At 49.6% G+C, this 12,753-nt stretch overlaps 2 protein-coding genes across 2 annotated transcripts; both read right to left on the minus strand.

Annotated features, from left to right (window-relative positions):
* Nucleotides 1-5,672, minus strand: LOC308425238 (EF-hand calcium-binding domain-containing protein 3-like; the record flags this gene model as incomplete). The annotated part of the gene is made up of 10 exons (XM_080922459.1): nucleotides 1-158; nucleotides 330-488; nucleotides 658-836; nucleotides 1,084-1,204; nucleotides 1,308-1,379; nucleotides 1,850-1,993; nucleotides 3,478-3,524; nucleotides 3,641-3,865; nucleotides 4,094-4,139; nucleotides 5,660-5,672. 10 exons carry the CDS (start codon nucleotides 5,670-5,672, stop codon nucleotides 1-3), a joined length of 1,164 nt encoding a protein of 387 aa, XP_080778585.1.
* A 3,624-nt stretch (nucleotides 5,673-9,296) lies between these two features.
* Nucleotides 9,297-10,703, minus strand: SPATA32 (spermatogenesis associated 32; the record flags this gene model as incomplete). Its single annotated transcript, XM_080922460.1, has 2 exons — nucleotides 9,297-9,381; nucleotides 9,871-10,703. The coding sequence occupies 2 exons, from the start codon at nucleotides 10,701-10,703 to the stop codon at nucleotides 9,297-9,299; spliced, it is 918 nt and encodes a 305-aa protein (XP_080778586.1).
* Nucleotides 10,704-12,753: the final 2,050 nt, after the last annotated feature.

Raw genomic sequence — 12,753 nt, forward strand, 5'->3', positions numbered from 1 at the left:
TTACTTGTACAAGCTCTTCATAGCACATCTCTGAAAACAGGCTGGCGAAGGGGAGGAGGGGTGCTTCTGCACTAGAGTTGGCGGGGAGGAAGCCAGCTTCGAGGGGCGCATTTGCTCCGGTGGCTGGCTCATTAGCCTGGCGGGAGGGCGGAGGGGACCTTTGGAAGATTGAGAGGGGCTATTCGTTAGGGACGCGGTTCGCTAACGGCGACACCTGGGTGCTCCTGCACTCATTTCTTTTGGCTCAGGTCTCACGCTAACCCCAGCCTCTACTGCCTGCCAATCACGCCCCATCTGCCCTGTCCTTAAGGGTATCTGCGGATTCTCACCTTTGCTGAGTGGCCCAAGGTTGGGAGGGAGCTTGGGGCGGCCCGGCTGTTGGGGTCTGGGGAGACGGAAGTCGGGCCCTGGAGCTCGAGTCGTGTTCTTGCGTTCTGGCCTCGAGCGCCCCGCGAGGTTGGGAATCTGAGTGTAGGGGCTGCGCCCACCTAGGACAGAATCCCAGAGGAGAAAAGGCGGGTACTGTACTGGCAGGTGCCCCTCGGGAGCAGGAGGTGGCGGTGGCCTGGGCTACTGATGACCCGGAGCATCCCCCTCCCGCGGGGTCCCGCCTCGTGCCTGGCCCACCCCCAGCCCATGGACTGGTTTGGGGAGCACCTGCTTTGCACAGTGTGTGCAGGGAGCGTGCCAGCTGAGAGCTGGAGAGGCCATTGAGGCGCGCAGCCTGGCAGAAGAAGGTGAGGCCCGTGTGCGCACGCGCAGGCCGGCCCTGGCCGCGCGCCCGACTCCGAGCGCACGCGCCCAGCCGCAGGGCCCGCTGCTTCTTGAAATAGTAGCTAACCGGAGAAAAGTGGGACAAGCGGGCTCAGACACCTCTTCTTTCTCTCCAGCATCTTACAGGTGGGGAAACCTAAGCAGGACCTGAGTCTCCTTGTCTTTTTTTGGCTAATGGATGACCTGGGGGGGGGGGGTCCAGGAAATGGACCCGGAGGTCAGGGTGTTCTCTGGGGGCAGACGACCCCCACCCTGCCCAGTTGTGTTCTCTGAATCCCAGGTCTGTGGGCCGGAGGATGGCTGACCCACCTTGTCACCTCCTGCCTTGACTTGGCGGGCACCAAACCTTGACTCAATAGTTTGAACAGCACCTCAAGGAACAGGGTCTGCAGGCCCGGGGGCTCACAGACCCGATTGCTCTTCGTTTGGTCTGAGTATAGCAAACACAGGCCAGGGGTGAGGAGGAGTGTCCTCATTCAAGACCCTCCCCCACCATCCCTGCCCCATCCCTTCCATAAGCTTAAACTCCTCACTCATGCATTGAGCCAGACGGTGGTTGTCTGTGAGGACACCTAGAAAGTCCTTGAAACTTACAATTCCATCACCTGGGAAGGAAGGAGAGACAGTGAGTACTTGCCCTATTTGGAAAGTTTGCCTTGTAGATACTTTAGGGGTTTAAAGACACATTGAGAATTATTCGGGATTTTCCCATCATCAAAACCCTCCCCTAAACCATTATTCTCTTTAAAATAGATTTTTTCCATAAAGTACTAACTAAGGTCATTTATTAACAGCCAAAGGGTTCTAGTGTGAGTGTGGAGAGAAACAGTTCTTGCCCTGGGGAGATGAGAATTGACTCAGTATGAAGGCCTGGAGATTGGGATGCTGGTTGTAGATGGGCTTTCCGGAAAAGGGAACTTTAAAATAGAGAACCCCCAAAAGAAAAACAAAACAAAACAAACAAACAACAACCACAAAACAGAACCCGGCCAAGGATTTTGTAAATAGTGATAGCATTCATTAGGAGACCACCTAGAGACGGGAGAACACAAGAAGGCAGAAATGGGGCACCTACCATCTAAGTCGGCCAGCCGAAGAGCCTCGCACATCTCCTGCGGGCCCAGCTGGATACCCACGTTGCGCAGGGCAACCTTCATGCTGTGCATGTCCACAGTGCCTGTGGGGCTGCAGCTGAACAGTCTGAAGATATCCTGGAAGGCTGAGGGTGGAGAGAGGGCCAGTCAGCAAGGTGAAAACATGTTTAAAGACTTGACTTCTCCACTGGTGGTTTGGACTTACCCATTTTAACCTTCAATATAACCGGTGACAGTGACACCGTGACTGCTGTGTGTTGGCTCCTAAGTTATTCCATCCTTATGTCCGAGATTTGGACATTATTATGCAAGAAGGGTTTACAGTTCCTGTCTAGAGGCCGAAGAGCTGGTTCAACGTGTAAGGGTGCTTGCTGCCAAACCTGAGGACCTGAGTTCGATCCACAGGACCCACTCGATAAAGAGAACTGATTCCTATGAGTTGTGCTCTGCCCTTCACGTGAGTGCCAGATTGTATGCTCACACACACACACACACACACGTACAAAAATATTTTAAAATCTCATGTATGGGACTGGAGATTTGGCTTAGTGGTTCAGAGTGCTTACTTTATTTTTTTTTAAGATCTATTTATTTATTATACATAAGTACATTGTAGCTGTCTTCAGACATGCCAGAAGAGGGCATCAGATCCCATTACAGATGGTTGTGAGGCACCATGTGGTTGCTGGGATTCGAACTCAGGACCTCTGGGAGAGCAGTCAGTGCTCTTAACCACTGAGCCATCTCTCCAGTGCTTATTGCTCTTTCAGAGAACCCGAGTTACATGTTGAGTGGCTTACAAATGCCTGTAAATCCAGCCTGCCTAGAGGGTTCTGGAACCCCTGGCTTCTGTGGGCACTGCACGTCTCCTATCCTTCACACACACAAAACTAAAATGAAAAAATCTTTGAAAAAAATCACGGGCCGGAGAGATGGCTCAGTGGTTAAGAGCACTGACTGCTCTTCCAGAGGTCCTGAGTTCAAATCCCAGCAACCGCATGGTGGCTCACAATTATCTGTAATGGGATCTGATGCTCTTTTCTGTCTAAAGGACAGCTATAGTGTACTCACATATAATAAATAAATAAATCCTGTGGTGCTTGGGAGCCCCACTGGTATGTGAGGTATAAATAGGCACTCAGATTATTGATGTAGAAAATGATTCTTCTTTGATGGGTGCCTGTCACCATCAGGGTGTGATATTTGAGGCGCTCAGGGACAGACAAAGACTCTAGCCTACCTCCAACCCCTCAGGCCAGACTCTGGGAAATGTTATATTTTTTCTTTTCTGTCTATTCTCTCTCTTTTTTTTAATCCTGTCCCATTCATCCAGATATCTCTATCCAGCCACCCACCAATATTGGTTTGGTTTTATTTTTCTTATTCCTTTCACAGACAGAAACACACCGACAAATAGAGACAGACACAGAGACGCAGAGATACAGACACACTCCTCCCCTCCCCCACACTTCTGGGAGCCCTTGGGCTATAGAGAAGATTAGACTGGCTTAGAGGGAGTATATGTTAAATATGTTAACCTCAGGGCAGGTAACAGTACTTCTGCCCTGAGCATCCTTCTATTTTCTACTCCTGGACCTCGGCTCCTTACCTGCCAGCTGCCGTGGTGTCAGGGGTAGCAAGTTATTATCGATTGAACTGCTCCAGAGAAAGAAGTTGGACATTAATACCTGTTGCAAAGATATTCCAGGGCCAGACAAGCCTTGCCCCCCCACCCCCAAACCAGCACACCCCAGACCTGTTCCTGTTTTTACCTTTGAGACCTGTCATCTGGCCCTGACCAGTATGGATGAGTAGCCTCAGAAGGATTCTTGAACTCTCTTGACCTCAGGATGGTTTCCTCTCTAGTGCTCATGGCTGCTCTTAGCTCTGACTGGGACAGCTGGCCCGTCTGCCGCTGCATCCGTCCCTTTTGCACGCTGCTGGCCTGCTCCTCGCAGGCATCTTGTGTGAGGATATTTCGAGGCTTCTGTGGAGGCCTTAGAGGCAGGGAGAGGGCAAGACAGCCTGGTCAGTTGAAGGGCATAGACTCCAGGGGATCTAGGGGATAAGGACTGTGGATGTTCAGGCCCACCTCCTCCTCCCAGGATCCTCAGGGCCAGGCTGAATCCACAGCCCTATAGGAAAGGGCTTCTGTAGCAGGCACAGGGTATGAACCCTCAACTCAGGAGACAAATAGGACCCTCCTCCAGCCTAGTGGTCCGTACCTTCTCAGTGTCGATGGGGGTCTCTTGGTCTTCTGGCCTCTGCTGCCTGAAAGGCAGAGTCACAGGCTCTGAGGCTGTCCTCAGGCTGCCTTACTGCTGGGATTTATCTTTTGGCTGCAAGCCCTCCCTCAGAGGCTGCTGGCTTCCTGCCGGGGATAGGCACCCCGATGATTCTTCCCAAATCTCTAACTCCCTTCAGGCATCTGAATTTGTGATTACTCTCTGGATGCTGAGTCAGGATGGCAGAGGCCCACAAGAAAAGACAGGCCACAGAATCCCAAAGCTAGGGTTGTGGGACACGGGGTCATGTCCAATATAAACCCACTAACCACAGTTTTAAAACATTCAGTGAAACCTCAAAACTTCGACGTAATACAAACCATACAATGTATACTCTCAGAGATAACGGGTGAATGAAACTAGAAACCTGTAACAGAGAGCTGGAACACATTAAAGATTTTTCTTATTAAATAACACACGTCTAAACAACACGTGGGGTCAGGTATAGCGATGTTCATTCATAATTCCAGAACTCTGGAGGCTGGGGTGAGAGGATTCTGAGTTCAAGGCCATCTTGAGCTACATACATAATAAGACCTTGTTAGGAGGAGAGGATGTGGGGAGGGGGGTAGGAGGAAAAGTGCATTATTAAAATGAGACAGTGCCAGGCATGGCGGTACATGTCAATAACTCATTCAAGCACTTGGAAAGTAAAGCAGGAAGACCAAGAGTTCAAAGTCATCCTCAATTCTATAGTGATTTGAAACCAGTGTGGGCTGTATGAGAACCCGTCTGAAAACAAGCATGTCTCAAACAAAACAAAAATAAAAATACAACTTATTGGAAATTGGGAGACTGTAAGATGTCTCCTCTCGGAGACATTTGTAGCATGAGGCACATGTTTTCGAAAAGGAGATACCTGAAGAGTTTCTACTCCAAGAAACTAGGAAAAAGAAGCGCAAATTACATCTCCAGTAAGCAGAATTAAGATAATAAAAAAAGGGCAAAGATTAAGATTGGAAAGCAGGAAATCAATAGTGAAAATTGTAAACGCCAAAACCTTGTTCTTCTAAAGAGCCGTGGAATGGCTAGGGCTGGCGAGATGGCTTCGTTAGGAAAGGTGCCTGCCTGCTGACGCGTTTGGTGACCCATGTTCAAAGGTCCCTTGGACCCACTTGGGAGAAGAGAACGGACTGACATCCACACACATGCCCAGTATGTGTGCACAGGTGTGTGTTACACATGGCAGCACATAACTAAAAATGGGTGGAAAGGGAAGATTGTAGCATTGTGAAAGGAACATCACCAGATCTCTCGGAGAGACAAAGCATAATAAAGGAGTATCATAGATGCCTATGCCTGTGAGTATGATAACCTTAATACAGCAGACCACTTTCTTGAAAAGCAGCTTCTGCCAAAACTGATGTGAAGAAACAATCTGAATAGACCTGTATCTGCAAAAGAAATCAAACCGGTAGTTAACAACCTTCCAAAGCCGAGAGAGGCCCACAGACGGAACTTCTATCGAAGAACTATCACTTCTCCATAATAAATACCTCAACTCACCCTGGGAGGCCATTACCCTGTATCCCAAACACAGAGAGACTTTCCCAGAAAAACCACAATAGTCCTCAAGAACACACATACACAAATCTTGTTGATCTTGTTTCTAAAAATTATTCAGAAAATTGAAGTCACGTACTCTGTTTCCACTTTTAAAATATTCTTTGCCTGGCATGATGGCGCATGAATTTAATCCCAGCCCGGGAGGAACAGAAGCAGATCAGTCTCAGTGAGTTCAAGGCCACCCTGGTCTACATAGTGAGTTCCAGGACAGCCAGAACAAATGAGACCTGTTTTGTTTTGTTTTGTTTTTGTTTTTAATCTTAAACTGTCAAAATTGAGAGAATTGGAGAACAGAGCCAGGAATCCAGGATCCAGTGCAGTGAGAATCTTTGCGACTACATGGAAGATGTTAGCAGTGGCGGGCTAGACCTGTGTCCTAATTGCAGCCGTGTGGGAAAATGTCACAGTTATCTACATGTTTCGTTTAAGTGTTAGTTTTGTAATTTTGATATTGTACAATAATTCTGGGTAACTTAAACATTGAGAAAAACTATGTGAAAAGTGAAAGAGATTTCTCTGCACTGTTCTTGCAATTTCTTGTAAACACATAAGGACTTCAAAATAAAAGTCACTAAACATTACTAGAAAAAATATTTAGGCCAGATGTGATGACACATGCATGTTTTGTTTATTTTTGTTCTTTTAAAAAAATTTTTGTCAAGACAGGGTTTCTCTGTGTAGCCCTGGCTGTCCTGTAACTTGCTCTGTAAATCAGGCTGGTTTGAACTCACAGAGATCTGCCTGACTCTGCCTCCTGAGTGCTGGGATTAAAGGCGTGTGCCATTCTCTCTGGCATGACACATGATTTTAATCCCAACATTTGGGAGGCAGAGTCAGGCAGATCACTGAGAGTTCCAGACCAGCAGGGGTACATAGTGAAACCCCATCTCAAAAAAAGTTTGTGTATGTGTGTGTGTGTGTGTGTGTATGTACGCTTGCTTGCAAATGAGTGCAAGTACTTTTGGAGAGCAGAAGAGGACATCTGATCTGCTGGAGCTAGAGATATAGTTGGTTGTGAACTGTCCAATGTGGATGCTGGGAACTGAATTCAGGTCCTCTGGGAGAGTAGCAAGCGTTAACCACTGAGCAATCTCTCTAGCACAGATGAGAAAAAAACCTTTCACAAAACATTAACAAGTAGAACCCAAAAGTATATAAAAAGAATGGTACATTACCACACACAAGATAAATGCAATAAAATATTTAAATAAAATCCTACTCTCCCTGAGCATGATGGCTTACATCTTTAATCCCAGCACTCCAGAGGCAGAGGCCGTCAGATCTCTATGAGTTCCAGGCAGGAAGGAATACATGGGAAATGTCTGTGTCTGTCACTAGTTGAGAGCACCTAAAGCCCCTTTCAAGAATTAAAAAAAAAAAAATTGAGATAGGATCTTATGTAGCATAGCCCAGGCTAGCCTTGAACTTGTTATTTAGCTGAGATTGACTTTTATGATATATCCCTGGTTGGTCTAGAACTTGTTATGCAGACCAGGCTGGCTTTGAACTCAAAGAGCTCCTCCTGCTTCTGCCTCCCAAGTGCTGGGGTTAAAAGCATGACCACTAAGCCTAGTGCAAGGATGTCTTTTAGCTTCTGATTCTTCTGCCCTCACATCCTGAGTGTGGGGTGACAGGCATGTGACAACACCTCTGGTTAAAAATAGAATTAAAAAAAAATTCCACCAAAACGATAAACTCTAAAAAGATAAATCCTGAGAGCTGAATGACACTCCAGCCAGACACCCACCCCAGCATCTTCTCTTTGTTTCCATTCTGGATTTCCACTCTTCCGTACCCCCACCCTACCCCCAAGCCCACTTTTCTGTGTCCTAATCCCGTGTCCTTGTCCCTTGGTGTTCTCTTCCTCAGCCTGGTATCTTGATGGGCTTTGCCCTTACAGGGAGCTGTGACCGGGGTCAAGAGGCTGGCCAGGGTTGCACATGGTGGTATGCTCCCCTTACCTCTAGCCCCAGCACTCTGCAGACTAAGACAAGAGTTTTGAGAGTCCAAGGCCAGCCCAAGCTACACAGGCTGTACCCAGTCTGAAAAGAAAAGAGATGGTTCAGTGGTTAAGAACACTAGCTGCTCTTCCAGAGGTCCTGAGTTTGATTCCCAGCAACCACATGGTGGCTCACAACCATCTGGAATGGGATCTGATGCGCTCTTCTGGTGTGTCTGAAGACAGCGGCAGTGTACTCATATACCTAAAATAATTCTTTAGAAAAGAAAAAAGAAGCCGTTGGTGGTGCATGTACTCAGTAGGCAAAGGCAAGAGGCAGGGCTACATAGTGAGACCTTGTCTCAACAACAAAGCTGATGCAGGGCCGTAAGCCTACACCCGTAATCTGGTGCTCAGGAGGCATAGGCAAGACAGGAGGATCATCCTGAACATGAGGTAGAGCAGCGAAGGCAACATAAACTCTTATAAAACCAAATCAGTTGTGAGTATCTGTAATCCCAGCATGCAGGAAGTTAAGGTAGAGCGACTGTCACCAGGGTGAGCTAGCTTGTGTTATACATGGCTGTATGTCCCTCACGCCCACCTCTCTCTATAACACACAGCTAACTGTGGACCAGGCTGGCTTTCTCTAGATACAAATCCCCTCCCTCTTTCTCAGCCTACTGGCTTCTGCCAAAACCAGAAGGTCGCTCTCTCTGATAGCCTCTCTTCTGGGTCTCCTAAGCCTGACCCCAGACAAAGTGGAGGTCTGCCTCTGTGTGAATATTTTACCCCTGTGTTAGTCCTGGGTGTGCACGTGCCCTGCACTTGTGGATTGTGTTTCCTGTCTATGGGCATGGTGTGTTAGGTGAGTGCCAGGCTGGTGCTCTCTGGGTTGCCATGTTGGGTACCTCAACATAGGAGGAGTCTCCCTACATTTTGGCTTGAGGTTGTGGCCTCTTAAAAGATCATTCTGTTAGCCTCAGCTTCTCCCTCCTTCAAGCCTTCAAACAACATCTTTCTCAGGTCTCCCCACTGGCTATAAGAAGACTGTCCTTTGGGGTCTGCTTTCTCATCTGCCCAGCTCCACCTCCAGGGAGACCACATCCTTACATGGTGCCCGGATGTCCCTGGCTTTAGGCCTAAGAAACTGAAGCACAGGATGAAGTTTTGAGGCTTCCTTTAGGCTCATATGGAGTCTTTCAAGGTGGCCTAGTGGTCTGATAGGTTGGAGAGAACCGCTCTAGGGAATAATTAAGGACAGCTGCCCAGGAATGACTCCAGAACTCTCGGAGAAACAAACAAACAAAATGGTGGTGTCACCCCTAAAAAAATTGCTTCCAGAAAATAGCATCCAGATGAGCTCAGTGGTTAAGAGGCATTGATCCCCCGCCAAACCTGAGCCAGAGCCCAAGCTGGGTGGTGCATACTTTAACATCAGCACTCGGGAGGCTGAGGCAGGCATGTCAAAGGTTTGAGGCCAGTCTGGGCTACGTATCGAGGCACTGTATCAAAGATACAAGGCCCGAGGATAACAGCTCAGCAGTAAAACACCGGCCTAAATATGCCCAGGGCCCAGCACCTTAAAAAGAACTCTTCACTAGGGCCAGCACTGGAGGCTTTAATGTTTTTGTCTAGTCATTTCTCTGGGGCTGAGGGGGATGACAGCTTAAAATGGATTTTCAGCAATAATGGACTCCCTTTCTTGGTTCCCGGCACCGAGCTGCAACACAAAAGAGACGGTGTCACTAGGGTATGGGGGGGGCTGGGGTCTCCCACTGCACCTGTGGGCAGCTGGCAGTCTCTTCTGTCATATCGTCAGAGCCCGAGAGCCCTGAAGCCCATTACCCTTATGTGTCTTCATAGAAGTGTCCTGTGCCCTAGAAGTGTCACTGCCACGCTCTCAGGTTCAGACAGGGAAACATGTCTGAACCCAGGTTTCTCTCCCAGCCCTGGGGAACTCACCCTCCATGGTCCCCAGGCCTCCTCTGGCCCTGGCTTTCTACTGCATTGCAGGCCACCGGAATCTTGCTTGTAGCAGCCTTTATGAGGTCACTGGGGTTGGGCCCTCAACTAAGCTTGTCTCCTGCCCAGCCCCTCCCCCTGCATTCCACTGTTTGACACCTCACTGTCTGTGAGAACTGAGCCCACCACTCCCCCCCATATGCTAGTGAAGCCACCTGTGGGAGGGCTGAAGGGCAAAATCACTCACTCATCTTTGGCTTCCTGAAGCTGAGGGGATGTGGCTGGTGCCTGGACAAACTTCACTTTCCCTTGGATGGTGGCTTTCTTGAGCCCTGCCTGGTTAATACCCAGGTAAGAGCAAGCTACGTTCCTGGTTTCCTGAGCCCAAGATTTGGGGGCCATGTCTTCAGGGGACTCATCTTGCTTCTCTGAGGATATCTGGGTGATCTGGGTAGCCTGGGCAAACTTGATGGACTGGACAGGCTGGGAAAAATCTATAGAGGTATTCTGGGACGTCTCAGCTGTCCCTTTGATTATATTCTCTAAGCTAGGCATGGCCATGTTGCTGGAGGAAGCAATAGCCACAGATGACGCGAAATTGATCAGATCTGCAAGGCCAATGTCTGCGGACGTGGTGGTGCAAGACACTCGGGGGCTAGTCGGCAGTTTGGTACATTCCGTGTAAACCTGGGATATGGAGACAGACTTTTTCTCCTGGGGGCTCCTGTGATGTTTTTCTAGGGCCTTCTGTAGGCTGTGCTCAGATGCCTGGATGAGTTTGTTTGACCAGAAAAGGTGCTGGGAGGTCTGCACAGGGACTGAGTGGAACTGGCCGGACACCTGCTCCTCCTCCCTGTTGGTTGAGTTCACATTGGAGCCCCAGGGCCAGAAGTTGTTTGTGGTTCCCGGCTCTTCTTCATAGGGCTTGAGGGATTCGATCCTGTAGTTGGGCTGTTCCGGGCTTTCGGCAAGGTTGTCTTCTTCGGTCTCAGGAGTGGGTTTAGAGGGTAACTCTGATGCCATCTCCTCCAGCTGTGGTACTGGGTCTGGGTCCCATTTCACTTTGGGTGGGGGCTCCATCCTTGATAACTCTGCTTCCAGCTGAAAGGTTTCAACTGAACGCTAAGGCAACAGGAACTGGACACCCCTCCCCCCCAGGACTCCCCTGACACCGAGCTCCTGTCCCACCCGCTCCTGTGTGGCACATTACCCACCCCTTATCTCCCCTTGCTTCTTCTTCTTGGAGACCTGCCTGGGGCAGTCAGGGAAGTGCAGGCAGGCGGTGACGCTGGGTGTGTGGCCTGGTACTATAGTCCCCAAGTCACCAAGCATAAAGACGCCGCCCTCTTGTCTGCTACCTCTGCATAAAGCCTGATGGTTCTCACCTCTCTTTCTTCATCCTCCTTTTCTTTATAGGAGTGGTGCTGCTGCTGGTGGTGGTCATTCCTGAGGCAGAAGAAATCACAATGGGTGACAGAGATCCGTGGGAAGGATTGTTGGGAGCAGGGATCTCTAGGTTCCTCAAAGCTCTGGCCTTGTACAGAGGCCGGCAAAACATCATCTCTACTCCCCACTGTCTCAGAGTGGGACTGTGTGTGTGTGTGACATAATCTCTCTCTGATGGTAGAGCTCACTGATTCATTAGAGTGCCTGGGGCCAGTGAACCCCACCATTTCCTGCTTCCACCTCCCAACTCCAGGGTTGTCATGCCAATTTTTCACACAGCTGTCCCACATCTGGTTAGGCCTGCGTACTTGTGCACTGGACACTTTACTCTTAAGGTGGTAGTATTCTTAAGATTTCCCCACGTGTCAGAAGTTTCTGAAGAGCTTACCCACCAACTCTTCAACTCCATTTGGTTGGAGAAAGGGCCTAAGAATCTTTATTCTTATCAAGTGCTACAGATTAGCCATGAGGCCCAGAAAATGACTCCCTATTCAGACAAAGCCCAGAGAGAGACCTGCTTCTCACCTGCCCAGTGCAAGAAGACTGCATAACGCAGGCTCCCTTTCTTCTCATTCCCTACTCCCAGTTGCTCCTCAGGCACCTGACTTCCCTACTTTGGACAGCTCTACCAGCCCCCAGCAAGGTAGCCATGCCTGTGTGCTTCACCAAAACCCTCCACTAAAGGCAGAGGTGGGACTGCAGGCAACCTCAGCCTTTCGCCTGGACACTGGTCCAGAGATACAGGAAAGGAGCTAAAGAGGGGGAGGCCCTACTTGGGTGGGAGTGCTTGATGTTGGGGGAAGGGCTGAGAGCCTAGGGTTGGGGGGGGGGAGGGCCCTTACTTTCTTTCCACAACATCCACTGAATCCTTGCCACAGCAGGGAAATGCACTGATACCTGTTGGGGGAGAAAAGGAAAGAGCAGGGAGCTTCAGTGTGCAGAGAGCCCCTGAGCTGGTGCCAATTTTTCCTGCCTCTCCTCCCTCCCTGTTTCCCTGCCTCCAGCCATTGTCTCCCCATCTCACTCTTGCCCTCATCACCCCCTTGCCAGGGTCACCAGTCCTGTCCTCTATGTCTGCTATCCTCCATTTGTCGTCTGGCCTTGTCCCAGCTCTTGGACCTATGGTCTCCTCCACAGGCATGCCCTCAGCACTCCACACAAACCCTTCGAGGGGGCTCACGGCCCTGGCTTTCCATAGCTGGCGGCTGCTGAGTCAAGGACTTGAATGCAGGTTTAAGAGTTACTTCCACCTTCTGCTCTGCCAACCTCTGCAGGAGCCCACTGCACCCCTGAAGAACTTCCGTGCCCCACTGTTTCTCACCTTTGCTGCTTGCTGAGCTCTTTTTGGTCACCCATCTCTGACCCAGGACCAAGCTCTACACTCAGGGTGTTTGATCTGAGGTCATGCCAGAGCCTAACTGCTGGGTGGTGACCTTGAACCAGTCTTTGAAGTCCTAGGAGGTTGAGTCTCTGGGGGCAGGAGATAGCCTGGAATCTTTTTTTAATCATCTAATACAGAAGCTGCCCTTTGTCCAATAGAGGTAGGGCCCCAGGCTGTCTCAGGCTCTCCTCCTCAGGGAGCCATAATCATTGATTGTAAAGGATCATGGCTTCCATGAATTACACAAAGTGGGTTTTTGAGCCTAGGGAAGAGCAGGAAGTGTTAACCTTGATTTTTGGCTGA

Source organism: Micromys minutus (assembly GCF_963924665.1).
Source record: "Micromys minutus genome assembly, chromosome: 10".
In the NCBI taxonomy this organism is placed as follows: domain Eukaryota; kingdom Metazoa; phylum Chordata; class Mammalia; order Rodentia; family Muridae; genus Micromys; species Micromys minutus.